The sequence below is a fragment of the Balaenoptera borealis genome (assembly GCF_965194805.1).
Source record: "Balaenoptera borealis genome assembly, chromosome: 11".
Classification (NCBI taxonomy): Eukaryota; Metazoa; Chordata; class Mammalia; order Artiodactyla; family Balaenopteridae; genus Balaenoptera; species Balaenoptera borealis.
Window position 1 is genome coordinate 42,576,978 of NC_138868.1, and position 25,031 is coordinate 42,602,008.

General features: G+C 45.1%; 1 protein-coding gene across 2 annotated transcripts in view; it reads right to left on the reverse strand.

The window, feature by feature from the left end:
* Nucleotides 1–9,389: 9,389 nt before the first annotated feature.
* SPON1 (spondin 1) overlaps nucleotides 9,390–25,031 on the reverse strand; it is a 271,002-nt gene continuing 255,360 nt past the window's right edge. Inside the window, exons 8-17 of one of the 2 annotated variants that reach the window (XR_014231404.1) lie at nucleotides 22,836–23,037; nucleotides 21,678–21,818; nucleotides 21,150–21,225; nucleotides 19,951–20,133; nucleotides 17,427–17,597; nucleotides 17,176–17,343; nucleotides 16,141–16,305; nucleotides 13,859–14,122; nucleotides 11,397–12,132; nucleotides 9,390–10,602 (exon numbers count right to left, since the gene is read on the reverse strand). Coding sequence is in view for 1 of the 2 variants with exons in the window: in XM_082341465.1 (XP_082197591.1) it covers nucleotides 11,969–12,132; nucleotides 13,859–14,122; nucleotides 16,141–16,305; nucleotides 17,176–17,343; nucleotides 17,427–17,597; nucleotides 19,951–20,133; nucleotides 21,150–21,225; nucleotides 21,678–21,818; nucleotides 22,836–23,037 (1,534 nt within the window). In the remaining variant the exon portion in view is untranslated. Of the gene's footprint in view, nucleotides 12,133–13,858; nucleotides 14,123–16,140; nucleotides 16,306–17,175; nucleotides 17,344–17,426; nucleotides 17,598–19,950; nucleotides 20,134–21,149; nucleotides 21,226–21,677; nucleotides 21,819–22,835; nucleotides 23,038–25,031 lie in introns of both variants that reach the window. The other variant, XM_082341465.1, reaches the window with a different exon arrangement.

Sequence of the window (25,031 nt, forward strand, 5' to 3'; positions counted from 1 at the left end):
TTTCATTTTGTTTATGGTTTCCTTTGCTTTTAAGTCTAATTAGGTCCCATTTGTTTATTTTTGTTTTTATTTTCATTACTCTATGAGGTGGGTCAAAAAAGATGTTGCTGCGATCTATGTCAAAGAGTGCTCTGCGTATGTTTTCCTCTAGGAGTTTTATAGTATCTGACCTTACATTTAGGTCTTTGATCCATTTTGAGTTTATTTTTGTGTATGGTGTTAAGGAGTGTTCTAATTTCATTCTTTTACATGTAGCTGTCCAGTTTTCCCAGCACCACTTATTGAAGAGACTGTCTTTTCTCCTTTGTATATTCTTGTCTCCTTTGTCGTAGATTAATTGACCATACATGCATGGATTTATTTCTGGGCTTTCTATCCTGTTCCATTGATCTAATATATTTCTGTTTTTGTGCCACTACCGTACTATTTTGATGACTGTAGATTTGTAGTATAGTCTGAAGTCAGGGAGCCTGATTCCTCCAGCTCCGTTTTTCTTTCTCAAGATTGTTTTAGCTCTTTGGAGCTTTTTGTGTCTCCATATAAATTAAAAAAATTTTTCATTCTAGTTCTGTGGAAAATACTTGTAATTTGATAGGGATTGCATTGAATCTGTAGATCGCCTTGGGTAGTATAGTAATTTTGACAATATTGATTCGATCAATCCAAGAACATGGTGTATCTTTCCATCTGTTTGTGTCATCTTCGATTTCTTTCACCAGCATTTTATAGTTTTCAGAGTGCAGGTCTTTTGTCTCCTTAGGTAGGTTTATTCCTAGGTATTTTATTCTTCTTGATGCAATGGTAGATGGGATTGTTTCCTTAATTTGTCCTTCTGATCTTTCGTTGTTAGTGTATAGGAAGATGCAACAGATTTCTGTGTATTAATTTTGTATCCTGCAACTTTACTGAAATCATTGATGAGCCCTAGTAGTTTTCTGGTAGCATCTTTAGATTTTCTATGTGTAGTATCATGTCATCTGCAAACAGTGACTGCTTTACTTCTTCTCCAATTTGGATTCTTTTTATTTCTATTTCTTCTCTGATTGCCATGGCTAGGACTTCCAAAACTATGTTGAATAGAAGTGGTGACAGTGGACATCCTTGCCTTGTTCCTGATCTTAGAGGGAATGCTTTCAACTTTTCATCGTTGAGAATGGTGTTAGCTGTGGGCTTGTCATATATGGCCTTTATTAGGTAGGTTGAGGTAGGTTCCCACTGTGCCCACTTTCTGGAGAGTTTTTTCATAAATGGGTGTTGAATTTTGTCAAAAGCTTTTCCTGCATCTATTGAGATCACCATATGGTTTTTATTCTTCAGTTTGTTAATGTGGTGTATCACACTGACTGATTTGCGGATATGGAAAAATCCTTGCATCCCTGGGATAAATCCCACTTGATCTTAGTGTATGATCCTTTTAATGTATTGTTGGATTCGGTTTGCTAATATTTTGGTCAGTATTTTTATGTCTGTGTTCATCAGTGATATTGGCCTGTACTTTTCTTTTTTTGTGGTATCTTTGGTTGTGGTATCAGGGTGATGGTGGCCTCATAGAATGAGTTCAGAAGTGGTCCTTCCTCTGCAGTTTTGAAAGAGTTTCAGAAGGATAGGTGTTAACCCTTCTCTAAATGTTTGATAGAATTCACCTGTGAAGCCATCTGGTCCTGGACTTTTGTTTGTTGGCAGTTTTTATTTTTAATTAATTAATTAATTAATTTTTGGCGTGTTGGGTCTTCATTGCTGTGCGCGGGCTTTCTCTAGTTGTGGCAAGTGGGGACTACTCTTCGTTTTGGTGTGCGGGCTTCTCATTGTGGTGGCTTCTGTTGTTGTGGAGCATGGGCTCTAGGCACGTGGGCTTCAGTAGTTGCAGCACATGGGCTCAGTAGTTGCAGCTTGTGGGCTCTAGAGTGCAGGCTCAGCTGTTCCGCGGCATGTGAGATCTTCCTGGATCAGGGCTTGAACCTGTGTCCCCTGCACTGGCAGGCGGATTCTTAACCACTGAGCCACCAGGGAAGTCCCTCTTGGGAGTTTTTTAATCACAGTTTCAATTTCAGTATTATGATTGGTCTGTTCATATATTCTTCCTGGTTCAGTCTTGGGAGATTGTTCCTTTCTAAGAAATAGTCCATTTCTTCTAAGTTGTCCATTTTATTGGCATATAGTTGTTTGCAGTAGTCTCTTATGATGTTTTGTGTTTCTGTGGTGTCAGTTTTAACTTCTCCTTTTTCATTTCTAACTTTATTGATTTGAGTCCTCTCCCTTTTTTTCTTGATGAGTCTGGGTGAAGGTTTATCTATTTTGTTTATCTTCTCAAAGAACCAGCTTTTAGTTCATTGATCTTTGCTATTGTTCTCTTCATCTTTATTTCATTTGTTTCTGCTCTGATCTTTATGATTTCTTTCCTTTCAAAACTTTGGGTTTTGCTTGTTCCTCTTTCTCTAGTTACTTTAGGTATAAGGTTAGGTTGTTTATTTGAAGTTTCTCTTGTTTCCTGAGGTAAGATTGTATTGCTATAAACTTCCCTCTTAGAACTGCTTTTGCTGCGTCCCATAGGTTTTGGATCGTTGTGTTTTCGTTGTCATTTTTCTCTAGGTATTTTGTGATATCCTCTTTGATTTCTTCAGTGATCCATTGACTGTTTAGTAACATATTGTGTAGCCTCCATGTGTTTGTGTTTTTTACAGCTTTTTTCCTGTAGTTGACTTCTGATCTCATAGCATTGTGGTCAGAAAAGATGCTTGATATGATTTCAATTTTCTTAAATTTATTGAGGCTTGATTTGTGGCCCACGATGTAATCTGACTTGGAGAATGTTCCATGTGCTCTTGAGAAGAAAGTGGATTCTGCTGTTTTTGGATGGAATGTTCTATAAATATAAATTAAGTCCATTCGGTCTAATGTATCTTTTAAGGCCTGTGTTTCCTTATTGATTTTCTGTCTGGATGATCTGTCCATTGATGAAAGTGGGGTGTTAAAGTCACCCACCATTATTGTGTTACTGTTGATTTATCCTTTTATGGCTGTTAGCATTTGCCTTATATATTGAGGTGCTCCTATGTTGGGTGCATATATATTTACAATTGTCATATCTTGTTCTTGGCTTGATCCCAGGATCTTTATGTACTGTTCTTTTTTGTCTGTTGCAACATTCTTTTTTTTTTTTTTTTATAAGTTTATTTACTTTATTTTACCTTTGGCTGTGTTGGGTCTTCATTGCTGCACATGGGCCTCTCTCCAGTTGCGGCAAGCGGGGGCCACTCCTCATTGCAGAACACAGGCTCCAGGCACGCGGGCCTCAGCAGCTGTGGCACACGGTCCCAGCCGCCCCACAGCATGTGAGATCCTCCCGGACCAGGGACCGAACCCGCGCCCCCTGCACTGGCAGGCGGACCCCCAACCACTGCGCCACCAGGGAAGTCCCAACATTCTTTATTTTAAAGTCTATTTTGTCTGATAATGAGTATTGCCACTCCAGCTTTCTTTTGATTTACATTTTCATGGACACCTTTTTTCCATCCCCTCACTTTCAGTCTGTATGTGTCCCTAGATCTGAAGTGGGTCTCTTGTAGACAGCATATATATGGGTTTGTTTTTGTATCCATTCAGCCAGTCTGTGTCTTTTGGTTGGAGCATTTAATCCATTTACATTAAAGATAATTATCGATATGAAGGTTCTTATTGCCATTTTGTTAATTGTTTTTGGATTTGTTTTTGAAGTCTTTTTCTTCCCTTCCTCTTTTGTCCTCTTTTTTTGTGATTTGATGTCTATCTTTAGTGATGTGTTTAGATTGCTTTTTCTTTTTTGTGTGTGTATTTAACATAGATTTTTGGTTTGTGGTTCCCTTGAGGCTTTGATATAGCAGTCTATATATAAACAAGATTGTTTCAAGTTGCTGATCTTTTCATTTCAAACGCATTTCCGATATCCTGCATTGGTACTCTCCTCATGATTGCTGGTTTTGAAACTATATTTGTGTGTGAATGATTTCCTACCTTTACTTTATGTTTGTCTTTACTGGTGAGCTTTCTCATTCATAATATTCTTGACTCTAGTTGTGGCTTTTTATTTTCTGCCTAGAGAAGTTCCTTTAGTATTTGTTGTAATGCTGGTTTGGTGGTGCTGAACGCTCTTAGCTTTTGCTTGTCTGTAAAACTTTTGATTCTCCGTCAAATCTGAATGAGAGTCTTGCTGGATAGAGGATTGTTGGTTGTAGTTTTTTCCCTTTCATCACTTTAATCGTTTACTCCCTTCTGGCTTGTAGAGTTTCTGCTGAAAAATCAGCTGATAACCTTACGAGGGTTCCCTTGTATGTTATTTGTTGCTTTTCCCTCGTTGCTTTTAATATTTTTTTCTTTGTCTTTAATTTTTGTCAATTTGATTAATATGTGTCTTGGCGTGTTCCTCCTTGGGTTTATCTTGTGTGGAACTCTCTGCGCTTCCTGGACTTGAGTGAGTGATTCCTTTCTCATGTTAGGGAAGTTTTCGACTCTAATCTCTTCAAATATTTTCTCAGGCCCCCTCTCTGTCTCTTTTCTGGGACCTCTGTAATGCGAATGTTGGTGTGTTTAATGTTGTCCCAAAGGTCTCTGAGACTGTCCTCATTTATTTTCATTCTTTTTTCCTTATTCTTTTCTGTGGAAATGATTTACACCATTCTGTCTTTCAGCTCACTTATTCATTCTGCCTCAGTTACTCTGCTATTGATTCCTTCTAGTGTATTTTTGATTCCAGTTATTGTATTGTTCATCTCTGTTTGTTCTTTAACTCTTCTAGCTCATTGATAAACCCTGCTTGTAATTTCTCAGTCTGTGCCTCCATTCTTTTTCCAAGATCTTGGATCATCTTTACTATCATTACTGTAAATTATTTTTCAGGTAGGTTGCCTGTCTCCGCCTCATTTAGTTGTTCTTGTGAGTTTTTATCTTGTTCCTTCGTCTGGAATATATTTCTCTGTCGTCTCATTTTGTCTGAGTTTCTTTGTTTGTGGTCTCCTTTCCGCTGGCTGGAGGATCATAGTTCCTCTTGCTTCTGGTGTCTGCCCTCTGGTGGGTGAGGTTGGTCCAGGGGCTTGTGCAGGCTTCCTGGTGGGAGGGACTGCTGCCTGCCCACTGGTGGGTCTCGTCCCTCTGGTGGGCAGAGCCGCGTTAAGGGATGTGTTTATAGGTAGCTGTGAGCTCAGTGTGGCTTTAGGCACCCTGCCTGCTGATGGGTGGGGCTGTGTTCCTATCCTGTTGGTTGTTTGGCCTGAGGTTTTCCAGCACTGGAACCTGAGTAGGGCCAGGCCTTGATGCCAAAATGGCGACCTTCAGGAGAGCTCACACCTATCAGTATTCTCTGGGTCCTCTGCCACTGGTGTCCTTGCCCCCCCGCAGTGAGCCACAGTGGATCCCTGCGTCCCCAGGATACCCTCCAAGACTCGTAAGTAGGTCCGGCCTCGGCTTCTATGGAGTTACTGCTTTGTGCTGGGTCCCAGTGTACGTGAAACCTTGTTTGTGCCCTCCAAGAGTGGAGTCTGTGTTTCCCCCAGTCCTGTGGACCTCCTGCACTCAAGTCCTGCTGGGCTTCAAAGCTAAATGCCTTGGGAATTCCTCCTCCTGATGCTAGACCCTTAGGCTGGGGAGCCTGTTGTGGGGCTCAGGACTCTCACTCTTGTGGGAGAACCTCTGTGATATGATTATTTTCCAGTTTGTGGGTCGCCCATCTGGCAGGCATGGGATTTGATTATGTCATGAAAGTGCCCCTCCTGCTGTCTTGTTGTGGCTTCTAAAAGCATTTTAATTTGAACAGATTTCTTTGTGTAAGGCTTTATTGGGTGTTCTGGGGAATGGATAGATTTCCTTCCTACAAATTATTCGGTGTCTAGTGGAGGAAGATGCAGAGTGACAAAAACAAATGCCGAGAGGGTAGAGTTAAGGCAGAGTGTGAGGAGTGTGCAGAAAGTTCTCAGGTCCAGCAGAAGTGATACTTTATATTCCTCCTAGAAAATCTGAGGGAGCTTAGCTTCTTAATTAGAAGTGATGTTTTCGCTGGAGCCTGACAGATTGGTAGGCTTTGAGGTGGGAAGAGAGGAGAAGAGTGAGGTTTGGAATGGCTGGGGAAAAGCCCGGGCAGAAGCACAGAGCTGGCAGCCTGCAGGGTGTATTCTGGGATTGGAACCTTAATCTAAAAGGATTTTAATGCAGTGGGGAAAAAATTATAGAGTAGACTGGGCTTGGGTTGTGGAGGGCTTTAAATATGATGGCCCTTCTGTATATAATGGGAAACTGCCAAGGTTTCTGAACAGGGAGTGCCCGAATTCAGTCTAGTGTAGTATGGATGATGGAGAAGTATGGATTTAAGGAGGGCTGGTTAGATGAGAGGTTATTGGAATCATGGAATCTGTTCTCTTTCCATTTGTTCTGCTACTTTTGTCTAAGCCCCTCTGTCTCACACCCACGTTATTGTAGTAGTCTGTGAAGTAGTCTTTATTTCCGCTTTGCCCCCACAAAGCCGTTCCTTCAGTACAGTCAAAGGGATCTTTTTTAGACCTAAATTAAATGTTACACTGCTGCTTAAAATCTGTCATCATCTCAACGCACTTGGACTAACATCTGAATCCCTTCCCATAGTGTACAAGGAAACCTTTTGCAGGATCTGTCATCTTCCTGCCTCTCACATTCAAGCTGACTTGCTCTCTCACACCCTAGCACTGGTGGAGTATTTTCCAAATCACTTGTTTCCCTTGACTGTTGCCATTAGCTGTTTCACCCTTTTGCTCCTGGCTTAGGTGCCACCTCAGAGAGCCCTCTTTGACCACCCATTCTAATTCCACACTGCCCTGTATTTACTTCATGACACTTACCCACCTGTGATTATTTTGTCTGTCTTGTCCGACCTGTACCTTAATATCATAAGCTCTGTGAGGGCAGAACTGTGTCTTTTGGGTTTACTGCTTTACCCACTTTGCCTGGCATGTGCAGAAAACCATTTGCTGCATGAATAAGGAGCACAGGCAACCTTCTGGTGATAGAAATAAAATATCTGGTGATTGTGGCAGTGACATACAGGGTTAGTCCAGAAGGCATTGGGGAATGGGGATTGGAGCATGAAAGAAGAGGCAGGGATTAAAAGTGCAGATTTGGAATTGATCTATTTTGAGCTAATGATTTGAGGAGGTGGGAGTGGATTGAGATAGAAAGTGTGTTTGAGAGAAGGTCCAGGGTAACACTTTTGGGGAGAATGAACATTTAGGAAATTAAAAGATTAGAAGGCAGGAAAAAGCCAAGAGAAGCAGCCCATAATTGGAAAGACCCAGGAGACTATTGTCGAGGAAGCTGAGGGGTGGTAAAGAGCTTTGAGTGCTGTGCAAGGATTTGGGGGGTAAGGGGCAGCAGTGCAGGTTTAGAGGTTGCTGATGAGTTTGAGAGATTTGTTTTGGTCAGTCTGCTTGGGGAACCAGATTATAGTGGGTTGTGGTGTGATTGGAGGAAAAGGAAGCGGGGGAAGTAAGTTTGGGTTACTACTCGTGGAAATTCTGTGGCAAAGTCAGAGGGTGATGGGGCAGTTGAATTGCTTGATAGGGTAGGATGTTAGAGGCATAAGAAGAAGAGCCAGTGCAGGGCACTCAGTCATACATACGTAGGTATGCAAGTCTGGAAGCAGCTATTACTGTTTAGGTACATAAGCATTTGAGAGATTCAAGAGCTTGTGGTTTGTAGGCGACCTCCCTTTCTGACTGCTGGTGAGTGAGAATGGCATCGTGCAATGCTGCTCAGACTGAGGTAAAGGTCCAGTTTAAAAAAATTTTAAACTTCACCATCGTGGAATGATATAATTAACTAATGTAATACAAAAAATGAACTGTTAGAAACATAATCATACTCTCGGATATTGTGGCAATATCAAATTACTGTAAAAGTTTCTGAATGCTTTTAATTTCTGTCTCTCATTGTAGGATGGTAACGAACAGTTTGTGGATGCTCCCAGGCTGCAGTGTCTCTTTCAGTGGCACTAATGTAGTGGGTGAGGGAGCAGGAGATCCAAGTATTTTTCCTGAGTGGCCCATTTGAGTTCTTAGATGGGCTAGTAAGTTCCAGGTTAAGATCACCCAGTAGGAGTCGCATGCTAACACTAGCAAAAAGTAGAGACTCTACTTTTATAAACTCCAAGTGTAGTAAATAAGTCAGTAGTCTTGAATAAGATGTTGGCCCCTTTCCCTTCTAATACTTAAAATTACTTGAAGTAAAGGAAAACTGTTTAAACACATAACAGTTAAACTATGAGGATTACTACCTTAAATATGAGTACTATTAAAATACGAGAACTTTTACCAATCAGTTCTAAAGCCAGGAAGTAGTTAAGCACATATTCTGAGTTTTATGAAGAATTCAGAGCAATATGAGAAAGTGATAATGATAGATAATGAATGCTATCTCCCATTATGACATTATGTTGAGTGAAAAGTTGCATTTTGCTCTGATGATAGCTGGGTAAAAGTATTGCATGTGTATTTTATTTGTCAGGACACTTACAGTCATAAGTGGTAGAAATGCAGCTCAGGCCAGCTTCAGCACAAAGTGGGCATTTCTTGGTTTATGAGGAAGTAGGGGACTGGCGGGGTAAAACACATTCAGTGAAACTACTGCCAGGTTACCATCAGGACTCACTCTGAAGATGGGAACTGGCTAATTGTGGAGGTGGGGTAGAGAAATCCTTCAGTGTACAAAAGCTTGTGACCAAGCCTGAGGCCAGAAAAGGTAAAATAACAGCAGTGGTTTGAACCCAGGCTACCCATGCTTAACCGTTGTACAACTTCTTCCTCTGCCCGACAGAGCGTACTGACAGTGTTTCTAAAGCAGGGATGCCATTATTTAAATTTGACATTTTAGTACAGATCTTTTGCTCACAGATTTCAAAGGATTTAAATTGAAAAATTTGTCTTCATGCTCACTAGCATTCAGCTGCTATTTATAGTTTGTTACAGTATCTCACTCTTTTTCAAAAGGGACTATTTTAATTCATTCTCCCTGCTTTGGGCAATATGAAAAACAAAATGAATTGTCTGTTATGAAAATTAATAGCACCAAAGAGTGCAATGTCTTGTCTTCCGTGATTCTGTGTTGTATTTAGAGATTAAACATTTATGTTTAGTTTTATCTGGACAATGCTGTCCATTTCTTTAGGATATAAATATTTAACTCGGGGAGGAAAAGACTGCACAGTCCTAGTACAGTTTAATATTTAACTCCTTTAAACTGAAACATGGGCTGTTAGGTCACAGAAATAATTTGACATTGCGAATTTTTGTCTTGCCGTTTTAGCCGTGGACTTGACCTGGACTAAGTTTCTGGAGAATTGTTGTCATGTGAGAATGTGTAATGTATCCTTACTTCCTGGAAGAAGTACACAGACCTTGACTATGCCTAAAACACGTTTAATACACAAAGTTCAAATTAAAAACAGCACAGAATTGTTTAACTTTTTCAATTCTGGGTCTGAAGAAGCCCAGGCTTTATTCTTATTTGCTACAACAGATTTCCTTCAAATAATGCATTGGCAAGGTGACAGGTGAGTGACCCCATGTCTGGTTGGGGAATATATCTCTGAACTTATTTTCATCTTAAAATGTGGATGTAAATTGGAGTCCAAGTGGTTTGGCATTGATAAAAAAATATATACACAATTATAGTTGTTCTTTATATGGCAATTTTTAACTGGGTGTCTTATGATCTATTTACTATCTCAGGTATCTCAAGTCCAAACAAATTTCATTTTTGTAGTAAAAAGTCTTTATTTCCAAAATGATTGGTTAGCCAGAGAAACTATAAACCACCTAACACAAGACTTTGGTAAGAAAGAGATTTGATGTTTCTTAAAAATTCCCCCTTGCAAACAAAAAAGAATTAACACTTATGTAACAAGAAACATGTTACCCATTCTCAGCCATTAACCAGTTGCCTGCTTTCAAGTCTCCAAAATTTGGATTAAAAGTGGGACCAAATAAGAACATGAGATACTAGGGTGGCTTGTCCTTAGAGTTACTTGGGAATTGCCATTATATGGAACTTTGATGATTTTCATGGGTTGAGAGGAAGGATGCGTCTGGGTAGCTAAGAGTAATGTTGCAAAAGCGAGCAGATTCTGTATCAGGACTTTTTTTTTGTCCAAGTAGAAATTAAACTTCTTATTTCTTTAAATTTTGTGCTGCGTTGTGGGAGGAGAAAGCGGTTCACTTAAGAATTAAAAAAATAATGTTGGAAACAACTCAAACCTCCAGAAAGCTCAGGAATGTTAATAGTGGTCCCTCCAGAATGAGGGCGCAAAAGGCATATCTTTTGCTGCCTCTGATTGAAATGGAAACAATTGTTAAAAAGACCCAACCTTCTGAACACTGAATTAGTTTAAAACTAAAACACAAAAGACAGACCCAATGAGTTTTTTATTGAACAGTCTCTCTTGTGTTAAAGAAAATAGTACAGATTCAAGGCTATAGCATATATATATATATGTTGTGTTTGTTTGGAATATCCTGATGTGTTTAATGCAGATTCTTAAAGTAGTGTATTCAAAGCAACGTATGCATCTCATCCATGGTACATATTTGGATTAAGCACGATAAAGAAGGCCTGCAACAGAAATGAAACAGTAATTTTAACAAAGAATGAGTAACAACTGCTGATGGACTCAACTCGGTAAAATGACCTTTTACACTAATCCTTGATAGTCAGTCTCCCTGAATTTGGTGTGCTTATGAGTGCTCGGAAGGGGATGGGAAACCATGATCTTGCCTATGGTTTTGTCAGAGGACCAGACCCCTGGTGTGGAGGGCTGACGTAGGTTTGACTTCCCACCAGATTTTACGGCCAAGCTTGATTCTGCAACATTCCTTTCTCCCTAGATTTGTCGTCTGTTTTTCTTGGCCTCTGAAACACTTTTTCTATGTGTAAAATTTTAGGACTTAAGAAACCCTTTCAAGTACAGAGAGAGATAGTATTTATTTCTGTTGAAGGAATGGCTTGGTGGGCTGCGGACAGATTTAACAAAATGTTTGCATAACTGAAAAAATGTTTTCTTGTTAGAAACTGGTTTGAGAACTTAAAAGTCTGTGTCGGAAGATTTTAAAAACTCAGGTTTGGGACTGCTATAGAGGCTAGTTTTGCTGCCTTGGCCTTGGTTCTAGTAAGGATCTAACATCAGGAGGTTCACAAGGCTGGCTTCCTAAGAGAATTGTGTCCAAAAAACCCCCAAAAAGAAGGGAAAAATGATTTCTAGACTTAGTACCTTTTACCTCAGTTGTAAGAACTGGTTACCTTATGTTCAAATAAAGCAGCCATCATTTCTTTCCTCTGGGGCATCAAGAACCAATATTAGGGGTTGAGATACATACGAATTTCTCAGTGAAAGAAGAAAAGCCACCCACCATCAATCAGTGCTTCTCTTCATGTCTGCCAGCTGTTTTCCCCAAGAACTGTTGATGACTGAGGAGACTCAACAACGGGCCCTAAAGTTCCACTAAATGAGAAGAGACGAGCAAACAATAGTTTCCTGCAAGAGGGAGCAGGCCAGACGAGAATGAGGGGAATCTGCACTCCACCTGACGGGGACTGTCTCCCCCATGCTGCGCCCCAGCACCAGGCACAGAGTCATCTGCAGACAGTTGCCTCTCCATGTGCAGGAGGCCGGGGTCTCTTTCCTGCCACCCAGGTGGGTGCTCCAGAGGGACACGTTTCCATTCAGTACAGGTGGCTGACACTACTTGTGCTGGATGAGGGCTGGCTGAGGATGAGGGAGCACCCCCTCAGTCTGTGCCCACCAAGAAGTGTACAGAAGGATGTCCCTGGCATCCACAAGACTACTGGGCAGACCACACTGCAGAAATGAAAACTAGTGTACACGATTTAAATTGCCTTAAACAAACAAGCAAGCAAACAATCCAGCCATTGGTGACTCTGGGGGGGTCTAGAGTGCAGCCCTGGGAAACGTGTACCCTTGTTAACACGGGTGGACATGGCATGCTCTGATCTCCTTCTTGTCTTTGCAGCTGGTAAACTGGGAGCTTTTGAACCTTTTCTTTACAGTCATGTAGCGTTCCTGGATCCCGCCTCCACACAGTTTGGTGCATTCTGACCAGGCTGTCCATGGGCGCATCCTGCAGCCTGAAAGCATGAGAAGACCTGGTTAGGCCAGCAGACACGAGGGAAAGAACAAGGAAGCTGAACTCTAGTAAAACAGCTGTCAAACTTAGTTAGTTGTCTGGGCTTTTCTGCTCTTGTATGTAACGATTTGTTGAATTAAATAATGGCTAGAGTCCTTATTAGGGACTGTTAGCTTATATGTGACAGACTGCAAAAATTGGCCATAAATACTTTGCAGCTCTTCCCCATCAAGGGGCAGAGTCTGCTTCTCCACCTCTTGAATCTGGGCTTGGCTCTATGACTTGCTTTTGGCCAATGGGACATGAGCAAGCAAGGCTTGAAAAAAGTTGTCGGGAACCTTTCCACCACTATGTAAGCAAGCCTGGCTATCTGCTGGAGAGACCACGTGGAGAGAGGCTCCAGAAACACAGGTGAGGCCAATCTAGACCTTCCATCCCCAACTGAGCCACCACCTGGCAGTAGCGACTTGAGAGCCTAAGCTAGATGCCAGAAGAATCAGCCAGCTGAGTCAGGCCAAGTCGCTGCCCTACAGAATCATGTTAATTTCATTTGTTTTGGGGTGACTTGTTAATGCTGCAGCCACTCAAGGAGCAGTTAACCACTCACTCTTATGCTTTGCTCCCCCAAGTACTTAGCCTCTCCAGTACTAAGTTAACTCAGGTATAACTGATTATTTTTCCCGTGTAAATAGACATGACTTTCTCAAAGAAAACTTCCCTGACCCCAATATTAGGTTAGATCTTTAAAAAAAAAGTGCTTCCATAGCACTCTATACATTACTCCATTGTAGATCCAATTAATTACATTTATGATTATCCAGTCAATACTACACTGAGTTTTATGTCATAGTGCCTGCCTGGCACATAGTTGGGCATAATGTTTGTTGACTGGCCAACTGACCACCATGTGCAATAGACAACATTTTGATATGGGAACAGCTCCCTAGTGGAAAGATGATAGTGAACTTCAGGTAGCTCCGCATATCTGCACTTCTCTAGTCCTAGATGGAGGTGTAATGTCTTAAGGAAGAGAAGAGAAAAGAAAAAGGGGTAATTTGAGCTGCACCTTTAAAAATAGAAAGCCATTAACCTTCACTTATATGCGGCACCTTCCTTACCCACTCCAGGGAATCCAAAGACCATCAATTGGCCTGGACCCGAGACTGACCGTGGATCTTCCCAACTACCATTTCATCATTTTGCTGATGATATTGCACTCTTGGCTTGGATCAGCTTATTCAGCAGTGAAGCTCTAGGTGGGATTTGTGTTTTTTGTTTTTGTTTTTGTTTTTTTAAGTCCTGGAACTCCTTCAGTTATGCAGGAGGAGTGGGACACATAATCTCTCTCCTGGGCTACAGAGAAAACTTAACCAGCCTCTGTGCCTCTGTTTTTGCCACCGCCAAACCACTCAGCACAGGCCTGTTAAAGTCACGCTGTTGCTTAAAACCTTCACCTACAGAATCAAGTCATCAGCAGGCCTTTCATGGTCTGGTCCCTACCCTACCTCTCCAGCTTGGTTTCCTGCCTCCCCTCTGCCATACTCTGTGTTCCTTCTGCCTTCCACTTACTACTTGAACATATCTTGCTCTTTGGTACCTCAGTGCCATTGTAATGACTACTCCTGCTGCCTGGGATGCCCGTGTTTTACTGGCAAACTCCTACAAGTTCTTCCAGACCCACTCTGCTTTGACATCTCCCTGAACGCCAGCCTCACACTTGGCGGTACCTGGAAACTGGTCCCCATCGGACTCCTCCCTCAGCTGCTCACTCCTCCGGCTCTCTCGGGCCTCCCTCCAGCGCAGCTTCTGGATGGATGGATTTCGGAGGCATTTCCGGATGCGGCACTTTTTCCGCTGCACAGTCTCCGGGCAGGGTGCACCTCCAAACTGAGGCTCCATTTGGATCATGCGGGTTCGAATCATGTGGCCTTTCCCACATGACTTGTTACATTCCGACCATTGGGACCACTCGGTGAGCTCACAGTCAATGGCTGGCAAGACACAGATGGGCGTGAGTGTATCTCATGTCTGAAACAAGATATGGTCACTTATACTCTCCTTTGAACATCTCAACACAAGCCTATGGGAAATGCAAAGCAGGTGCTGTTACCCCATTTTACAGAAGAAGAAACTGAGGCTCCAAGAGACAGACTGACTTTATCCAGCCCACACGGTTGGTAAGCAGTAGATGCAGGACTGGTGCCCAGATCAAAATCCACATGCTATGCCCTCTTTATGATTTGAGAAGGCTTTTGGGGGAACCTTGAAGATTAGTTCAAAGCCTCTTGCCTTGCTCTCTAAGCTTCTAGAATATTGTCCAAGTAGCCTCAAGTGGCACAGACTAGCTTCCCACAGCCAAGGACCCTGATTTTCTGAGGGAAGGCACAGTTCACTGGTGCCATTTTCCAGAGCTGCCCCCGTGGACTAATACTAAGGACATTGTGACTTTTGCAGTAAGACCCAGTCAGTGTCTCTTGTTCTCGATATCATCCTGGGTCTTATATATGGCACTCTGCAAAAAACACAGGAGTCAGAAATAGGAAATTCAGTAGAGAAGAGGGGCAGTAGCAAGTGGTGTCATGGTTTATCATGGTAAGAGATCCAGCAAAGTCTTCTCATTAAGCCAGCATCTCACAAATGTGGACGAAAGATAACCCATTAGAGTGATTCTCAGGATGCTTCCTAGGAGGGCAAATGATTTCCACCAAACTCCGCTTCCCTTGCAAAGTGAGGGCCCGGCTGGATGGATCTAGGAAAAACTCATTTTGTTCATGGTCTTAGGCCTTTTCTCCCTGTGGGAGCTCAGGCAGCTTTCCCATCTGCAGCATGGGGATAATGTTATTTTTCTCATTAGGTTGTGAGAATTAAGTGAAGTAATGCTCTCAGCCCAGTTTCTGGCCCACAGTAAGTGTTCCATAAATGTTCTTTTCCTTCTCCCTTCATTCACTGGACCCTGTGGATATAGAGTTTTGTTTAAGTCAGTAACAGTGTCTCAGAACATTCTGGAGCCCCAGCTCTGGTGAGCTGTGTTGAACACGGGGTAGATCTTAGTAAAAGCCCCAGGCTTTGTTTAATTTGATGGTCTGGGTCATCTCCACACATGACTTTGGCTAAAACAGCTCAGGAGCTGTAATATGTAACACTGGTGGAGGTCTGCACTTCGCGAGTCCAGTGCTCGGCACTTGGTTCCAATTATGTGGTTTAATTCTCAGAGCAACCTAGGAAGTTTTTCTCACTATTTCACAGATGAGGGACAGGGATGCTAAGTAATGTGCTGCAGTTTATGCAGCCAGTAAGGGACAGAGCTGGGATCTGTCCCCGGGCAGGCAGCCTGCGTAAGGGGACGAAGCACGGAAGGCTGCAAGTGCATTTCAGAGAAAGCCAGAAAGCAGATCTTAGCAAGTGTGTCTGACTTTCCACCACCTGAAAGGGAAACTCTCATGGAAGACTAGCCAGAAAAATGGGCTCTCTCCTTGGAAATTAGTCCCCAGATAATAAACTCACCCTCATCTCCTCTCAAATCTCTGTGAGATTTGAGAGGAGATGAGGGTGGGCATGGAGCTTTTGAGCTTGTTGACTTGCTGGCCTGTCTTCTTATCAAGGCTGCAGAGGTGCAGGAGTCACTGGTTTAAAGTCTGCCCTTTGGTCATGGGTAAATAAACTGGTCACAGGGAGGAGGAATAGAATTAAAAGGCTTGGAAAACCCCATGGGTCAGACAGGCCTCTAACTTGGTGGGGGGCGTGGAGAACTATGAAATAAGTTTTATCGAGCCTGTGCTGTTTTCCATCTAAGTCTCCTGTTTAGACTTCACAGCCATTTACAATTTGGGTGTTTTGTAGATGGTTAGTGGGATCCCCTTTTACTACTGAGAAGATTGAGAGTTTAAATAACTTTACTAACACAGAGATCCAGGGCCCAGCAAAGAGTCATAACTGTACGACCTAGCCCAGGGCTGGTTAGCAGGAGGAGAGGAGAGGAGAGGTGGCTTCCAGGAGCTCCAGGACTTACGGCATTCGGGCAGCATGCACTTTTCCACTTGCTCCAGCTCCTCATTACAGTCCCCGAGTTCGGCCAGAGACTTGAGCATCCGCTGGCGGGTGCGCATGCCCTTCCCACAGGTCACGCTGCAGTCGCTCCACTCGGACCACGGGGACAGCAAGCAGGGGATGGTGTCTAGACCAAGAGCCAGGTTTGCCCCTGAGAACAGGCTCCCTTTGCTTTCTTTGATCTGGTGCCCCGTACCCTTTGTCCCCCACTGAGGCCCCTTGACTAAAGTGAAATTTGCCAGTGGGTTCAGATAACCGAAGTGACCCCCCTGGAACCAGGAGTGGCTCCACAGGCCACTACCTGCTGCTCTTGTCACTCTGCTGCATCTCCTCTGATCCAGCTGGTGCTCATGATGTGGCTCAGTAATATGAATACACAAGTCCCCACCTGAAGCACCCGTGAGGGTCTGAGTAGGATCTTACTAGAGACAGAAACATCCCACGTGCCCCAAGAACCGTGCACTAAAAGATAGGCTCAATGGTGCATTTTTGGACACTTTGGTGCTGAAATCGCTAGAATGTGTATGTACTTGGGTGCGTGTGTACATCTGTGTAGTGATGTGTGGGCCTATGTGCATCTGTGCGTAGAGCAGGGGTTGTAATGCTTTATGGGGCCACAGGCAAGTCCAACATAGAACAAGAATGAGGGGGTCTGTGATGACTTGAGGAATGTACAACCTGCCTACATGTACTCTCCCCCCCTCCAAAAAAAAGATACTATGGGGCCCTATAAAACACAGCTACAGGTGAATTCTATCCAGAGGCCACCAGTTTGCCACCCCAGCATTGCCCAGAATGCCTCTCAAAGGAGGCCACTCTCTCTGGGTCTGGATGATGTCCTCACACCTATAGCTCTCATCTTGCACCTAGAAGTGCCCTGCAAGGATTGGCGGGGGGGGGGGGGGTGTCCATATTTCCTCTTGCACCTGCCCAGCCTTGACGGTGGTAATAGTAAGGGCTGCTGTGGTCCTCTGTCCCCTCTCCCACGCCCACTCACGGCACTCGGGCATCATGCACTTCTCTGCCTGAGACGTCTCAGTCTTGCACATGGAGCCGTCCGCCGGGCTCATCTTGACCATGCGGTGCCGCTTCTTCATGCCCATCCCGCAGGTGGCGCTGCACTCGTCCCACTCGCCCCACTCGGTCATCAGGCAGCTGCTGGGAGCTGGGGAGTCCTGCAGTGTTTAGTGTCGCCTTGGCAGCCTCAGGAGCCCCGCGCCCGCCCCTCCCGCCCGGCACCCCACTCACAGCACTCCTCGTTGACCGTGCACTTCTCCGTCTCCTCAGTGGGCAGCGTGCACACAGAGCCGTCCTCCGGGAACTGCTTCACGTACCTCTCCCGGGACCGCATGCCAGTGCCGCAGGAGATGCTGCAGGGCGACCAGGTGATCCACTCGGACATGGTGCAGGTGGAGCCGTCTGCAACATAGGAGCAGATACTGCAGACCGGGCGCCACGACGCCGGGATCCACACGACCAACCGAACTCCCCAAAGGCGGGCATCAAGAAGGCCAGCTGGCATTCAGGGGCAGTTAGGCAATTGAGGATGGAAGTCAACATAAAAGGCACACATCTTTAAACTAGGAATTGTTCTTTAAAGGAAATGCTTTTTTCCAGGTGCACAGAGCACTCGGGATTACTCGTCTCATGACAACACATTTGAAAGATGCTTGGATGGATAGGAGTGTGTGTGTATGTGTGTTTGCCTGTTTAGTTCTAGAGAAGAAGAGGGAAATGAAGTCATCCATCCACCCAGCCATTTACTCATGTCAGTAAATCTTTACTGACTGCTTAGTGGTATGTACTGAGGTTAAAAAGATGTGTAAGATATGGATTTTGTTCTACTCCAGAACGAGAGATGGGCACATAAACTGCAATAATTCTATGTATTGAAAATATGACAACAGACATAAGTCCAGGAGACTGGAATGGGGATGGTCCTTGGAGTTCTGGGTGAGATTTCACAGAAGAGGGCACATCTGAGTGCACTTTTGTCGGGTAGAGAATATCTGTCTTTAAGGTGAAGGGAACAGCTCTTGAACAACCTGTATAGAGTGTATTGTGTGCGGCACTGGGAGATGAGGCTAGAAAGAAGGACTGAAGTCAGAGTGTGAAGCCTCCTGCACGTGTCCGCAGGCTGTCATGTGCACGTGGGTGATGCCTACACATTGTTATTGAACCTATGGACAGGGTTGCCAGACAGTGCTTGCTGGCGGTGCAGTAATAAAGATGGCTGGAACCCACATTAGACCCAGGGAAATTCTGACACGTCCTACAGCGTGGATGAACCTGAGGACATTATGCTGAGTGAAATAAGCCAGTCACAAAAAGACAAATACTGTATGATTCCACTTATATGAGATACCTAGAATGGTCAATTCTTAGAAAGTAGAATGGTGGTTGCCAGGGGTTGGGGGAATGGAAAGTTAGTGGTTAATGGGTCTAGAGTTTGTTTTGCGAGATGAAGAGTTCTGGAGATAGAGGGTGGTGATGATTGCCTAACTGTGTGTGTGTGTGTGTGTACACACTTAATATCACTGAACTGTACAATTAAAAATAGTTAAGTTGGTAAATTTGATGCTGTGTACCACCGAAACTACACCACCAGGCATAGCCCAACATGTTTCAGAATTGTCATTACCACCTGGGAGCCACCTGAACTCCACCCCTGTAGAGGGGGTGGTTAAAGATCTCAGCTCCCACTGCAGGCCACAGACAGCCCACCCATCCGCCTCTCCTCCTCAACCCCAAGAATGAGAAAGAGCCTCCAGCGTTGCCAGTCCTGTCACAACTTCCTCCCTGCCTGTTCGTAGGAATGGCCTGTGCATGCAGGGTTCACTCCTCTCTGAAGTGCCTTATCATGGGCACAAACAGCAACAAACCACTGTGGAGTGCAGCCAGGAGAGGTATTTAAGACTGTGCCCCAGGAAGAGCCAGAGGGTGAATGACCTGCAGTGGCGGGTGAGCTTTCTTCAATTATCCTCAGCTTGGAAATGGTTTTTTTCCTGCCATAAACCAGCCCAGCCTATACATCCCTTCCTATTGCCTTGTTACACCTCTGAGACAGTTAAGATCAGAGCACAGAGTATAGATCTGTTCAGTCAGAGAGAGAGGAAGTGTACCCTGGGAAGTAGGCAGATGGCCTTTGCACAGCAATCAGAGTAGTGCCATGTTGAAGCTTGAGCCATCATGACATGGGCGGTGCAAGCTTACAGTTCAAGCCTGACCTTTGACCAGTTACAAGGAGAGACAGAATTGCTGCAATCAGTCCAAAGGTCCTGACACAAGGAACTGAGGGCTCTGAGCCAGGCTGAGGTAGGATGTGCACGGGGGTCCATGAATGACACAATTAGGGCAATGATTTAGATTCAATCTCGGCCAACCTGTTCACCTGCTTCTTAAAAAGAGGTTGAAGTTAAGGCCCAGAAGCAGGCAGCTTGCTATCTGTAGTTTGTCATAAATAAGATGTGTGCTAGCTCTTTAGTAACTTGTGTCTATTTTCTTCCATGGCTGGGGGGTATAGGGGGTGGGGGAGTGGTCAGTTAATCTCAAGAATTCTTTTGATGTCATAAGACATGTCTGTGTTCACAGCCCTCAAGATACTGTTGGACATGGGAGTCTGCCCTTGGTGGTCCCCACTGACAAATACAGTCAGGGTCCTAGTGCCCCATTGTGGGGGGGTGCTGCCTGACCAGGTATGAGAGGCTGGCATGGCCAGAGGCTGGCATGGCCAGGCAGGACCCTTCCTTCCTGAGCCTGGGTGTCTCGTCACCTTCATCGCTGCAGCCCGGGCCCGTGCAGGGCTGGAAGTCCTGGGTGTCGGGACAGGGGACACTGAGGTCCAGCTGTGCCTTCAGCATGCGCTGCCGCATCCTCTTGCCTTTGTCGCAGGTGGAAGAGCTGCAGGCGGACCACGGGGACCAGTTGGAGTAGATGCAGGTTTCAGGGGTGTCATCTGGGAAAAATAGGTGACATGGTTTTCCTGGGAGCCTGTGGAAGCTGTGACTGGCCCTCTCTCCCCAGAAGAGCTCACGCGGGGACGAGAAAATCCCCGCTGTCTACCCAGCCTCCGGGAGCCTGGGTACTCCGGGAATGCAAGCAGCCATTCACTTCCCTTTCAAAATTATAGTTCGGGCATTCCACTAATAAAAATCTAAGTAACTTAATAATAAGGAAAGACTCTCTTACTGTCCCTTCCCCTCAGCACATGAACACAGGCCCCTCACCTGGCAGACATCGTTTCCACACAGGTGCAGGCATATCACAGGCAATTTGGGGGAAACAGGTTTTTTTGTGTGGTGTTTCTCATCCTCCCGGTGACCCATACACAGTGTCGTGATGACAATAAGGGTGGCCGGTGTTCGCTGAGCACTTACCACGTGCCAGCATCATTCTAAGAACCGTATTTGTCTTATCCCATTAGCTCCTTACCACAGCTCTCTACAAGGCGGGTTCTTCTATTATCCCCATTTTACAGTTGAGGAAACTGGTAGAAAGGTGGGCCTCTTGCCCAGGGCCACAGGAGGAGAGCCCAGCTTGTCTGGCTCCAGATCCTTTGAGAGAACTTGAGCTGAAGCCAGGGCTCTGCCACTGCCTCCTGACTGTAGGGTCTGGGCTCACTTTCCTTGCTGGGGAGGTGGACGGACCCACTCCTGCCTCACAGGCTAGTGTGAGAAGCAAAGCAGAGAGTCATCTGAGTACTGTGAAGCCTATGCAGATGCCATTTGCCTGATACTGTTGAATATATATTCCAGTGTCATACCTTCACCAATTCCCTTATACTTTGTGCCTAGCCTTGGTCTTGTTGTGAATTATATTTCAAGCAGAAATCCTCAAAGAAGGGATTACCAAATCAAAGGATATAATATATTTGTGGCTTTTAAAACATGTTAGCAAATTGCTTTCCCAAAAGATAGTTTATGTTTAGTTCCCAATTTATGTTGCCACCTGCAACAAAGGAAGACGACTTACCTTCATCTTTCTCTTCTGGAGCCAGGTCTGCTACAATATCGTCAACATTGTCAGGTACAATATTGCACTGTTCCCCCTGCAAAAGGAATTTTACTTGGAGGGCTCACATTAAAGAACGGAATGTGTGTGGGAAAGATGAAAGAGGATATAAAATCAAATGCCCACCCTGTATACAAATCCTAGGCCATGGCGGAGTTCTGGGCCCACTTTTACAACCTGACCGGAAAAAGAAATGGCAGTAAAGCCACAACTTCCCACTTCCTGACCCATGGCAGACATTAGCAATTGATTATGGCATTCATGATGAAGCCTAGTTACCTGGAGCAAATCATTTGGTTGAGTGTCAAACTGTACCACCATGTTCATTTTGCTCATTTATATCTTATGAATAATTTGCATTCTAGAAACTCTGGGAGGCCCAGGAATTCCACATCCTGAATATGCCAGGGACCCCATGATTCAAGAGCTGAAAAGGGTCCGGTCTCCTGATGGGAAGGGTCTGTGCCAGGGTGAGCTCTAACCCAGTACCTTCCGAGCGATTCTCTCAATGACAACTCTGGCTACTTGAGTGATGGACCCGCCCTCTGGATCGTAAAAAGGACTCTGAGGATGGTCCAGGCTGGTCAGGGGTCGGATTTTCTCCTGGGGAATTGTGGGCTTGTTGGGTGACTGTAGTGGAGAAAACACAGATACAGAGAGTGGGAAATAAAACTGGTTAAAAACCACAAAAATTTGATATATGATCAGAACAAAAACCTTGAAAGGAATTTAACAAGTATAGCTGCTATTTATATTTACAGAATTTTGTTCATGCCATGTGTTGTGCATGAACATTTGTAGATCTATACTTTCAAATACTCCCATGTACACAGTAGGATTATGCCCAGATGAAGATGCCGAGTTTTAGAGAGCCATTTCCAGCTAGGAAATTGCTGAACCAGGTTGGTCTGAATCCAGAGTTCTTCCCACTAGACCAGGAGTTGGCAAACTTGTCTGCAGAGGGTCAGATGGTAAATATTTTAGGCTTTGTGGGCCAACTGTGTCTGTTGCAACGACTTAACTCAGTTGTAGTGAGAAAGCAGCCCCAGACAACATGCGGTCGAATGCGTGAGGCTGGGTTAGAAAACTCCAGGTTGCCCCCAAACCATAGTTTACCAACGTCTGTTCTAGATTGTTCTACCACTGGTTTTCTGATGATTCCAGATTTCGATGCAGTTGGTGTGCCGACCATATCTGAAAAATATTGACATTCACAGGAGAATCCAAACTCCTTAGCCTGGCCATCCGGAAACCTTCGGAATCTGGCCCAGCTTAACACACATCAACTTCCTGCTGTTCCCCATTCTCTCTCTCTCTCTCTCTCTCTCTCTCTCTCTCTTTCTTTCTTTCTTTTTGCCTCCATGCCTTTTGCCTGCTGTTCCTTTGCTTATCTCTGAACTGCTCTTCAGCAGAGTCCCTTCCTGTGCTCTCCTGACCAGCTGCATGGACACCTCCCGGAGCCCGAGTCACACAGCATGTGAGTATGTGATGATGGGACCATGCTGGGCTCCCCTACCGGACTGTGAGTTCATCTGGTACAGAGCCTGGGCCAGACTCACCTCCATGGCCAGGGCATCCAGAACAGGGCCAGACAAGGAGCAGGCGCTCGGGAAGGTTTGTCACTCACCACTTCAGGCACACACGTACCTCATAGGTCACCCCACTGTCGGTGCCAGCGTCCCAGGGAATCAGGTCCTGCACCACTTTCTGGACCCAGCCGCACTCTTTGGTGCACAGATCCTCTGCGGACAGGCCCACGTTCCAGTCGGGACTGGGGCCCATCATGGTCAGGAAGGACATTAAGTGGCGCGTCCTGTCCACTGAAAATTCAGCCGAGGGTGCTGCTCTCCTGGAAACCAAATACAGAGACCTTTACTTTCGGGGCCCTGGGGGTGCATGCTCTGAGGGACATTTGGCCAGACGATGGCTAAAGGATGAGAGGGAGAGAAAGAAGGGGGATTCTCCCACTGGTCTCTACCTTTGGCTACTACTGGTTTCTCTCTCCAAGCCCGTCCATTGGCCACACGTGGAGAGAACCATATGCTACCACGCTATCCATTTTTAATGTTTCTTCAGCACTTACTATTATTTTGTGTTTTCTTATTTATTTGTTTAGCTGTTTATTGACTATCATTTCTCACTGGAGTGTAAGCTCTGGGAAAGCAGGGATTCTGTTTGCCTTCTTCATGGCTTTATTTCCAGTGCCTGGCGCATCGTAGATGCTAAGCCAATGTTTTTGAATAAGCGAGTGAACAAATACTACGGGCTACGTGTGCGCCCAGCCGTATTGGAAGTGAGGTGAATTTGACACATAAAAACTGCTTAATGATGCCCCAAGCCTTTCCTTATACATTTTCGTAGATGCCTCAGAGCAGACCTGGGGTTAGCATTATTGACTCCAATTTATGGATGAGGAAACTGAGGCTCAGAAGGGTTATGTTATGTAGCTTGTCTAGAGTCACAAAGTGAAGTGGCAGAACGGAGACCACAACCCAAGTCAATCTTAATTCAAGGTCCAAGTTCTTTTCGTCATCAGTTTCTAAGTCCCCACGGCCCCCAGCCCCACTTCACTCTCTAGAGCAACACTGTGCCATCAGAGGGATCATCTCCCCAGCCTGCTGCCTCCAGTGCCCCCAGAGGCTGCTCAGAGCAAGGCCCTGCCCTGGCACCAGAGCTCACCCATCGCCTCACAGCTGGTTCCTTGGCCGTTTCCTCCAGTGGGCGAGCAGGGACCCAGCTGTAGAGCCAGAGACCTTTGGCTGACAGCCCCCAAGCTGTGAGAGGCAGCTCTTCAACCTGGTGTGTCCTCGTGTTGCTAAGACAAGGTCCTAGGAGTGGCCAGAGCCCACCGAGAGGCGTGGTGGGAGAGCTACAGTCACTCAGCCACACTTGGTGGCACACCTGCATTATTTTATTTTCCCTTCATGATACTGCTGTGGGGGTTAGAATTATCATCTCATTTTGTAAAGAAGAAAGGAAAGCGTATAGAAGTTAATAAACTTTGAGACACAGCTGGTGAGGCTGAGGCATGAAGACAGCTCTGCCTGACTCTCCACCCAGGCTGCTGATCATGGGGAGTCCTTAGCTGGGGACCAACTCGTCTGTTCGGTCCGGCTGGCAGCTGTTTGGGGGCCTCTGTGCCCGTCTGTTGGGACCAGCTGCTTCTGGCTGCCCTCGCCTGTCCCCAGAAAGCGATGACTCCAGGCTTGCTTGGGCCCTGTGGAACTGGGCCCCTTGGGCAGGCCGGATGGGATCAGGCAACAAGCAGAGAAGGCGGGAAGCCTGGGTGTGCATCATCCCATACCACCTCTTAGAGCTGCGTATCCTTGGACAAATGACTAAACCTTTCTGTGCCTCAGTATCCAAATCTACAGAATGGGGATCCCCATAACTTCTACCCCCAAAGGGTTATTGTTAGCGTTTAATGACAGAACTCGCATCCAGTACTTAGCTCAGTGTCTGGCACCTGAACAATTATTACTACAGTAAGCCCCCTACATATGAACCTTTAAGTTGCGCACTTTCAAAGATGCGAACGTGCGTTCCATCAACGTCAGGTGTGAGTGAAATTGCAGCTTGCCCTCCCGTCTCCTATTGCTGACGATCCTTCAGCTCTGCCGTCTCCCACCTCCTCTCCCTCCTCCAGTCAGTAACTCTTCTTGCCTGTTCATTCGATGCCAGCCCCTGTATGCCAGCTGTTGTACTGTACTACTGTACTTTTCAAGGTACTGTAGTATAAGATTAAAAATGTTTTCTTTATTTTTTTGTTTGTTCTTTACGTATTATTTGTGTGAAAACGATTCTAAACCTATTACAGTACAGTACTATATAGCCGATTGTGTT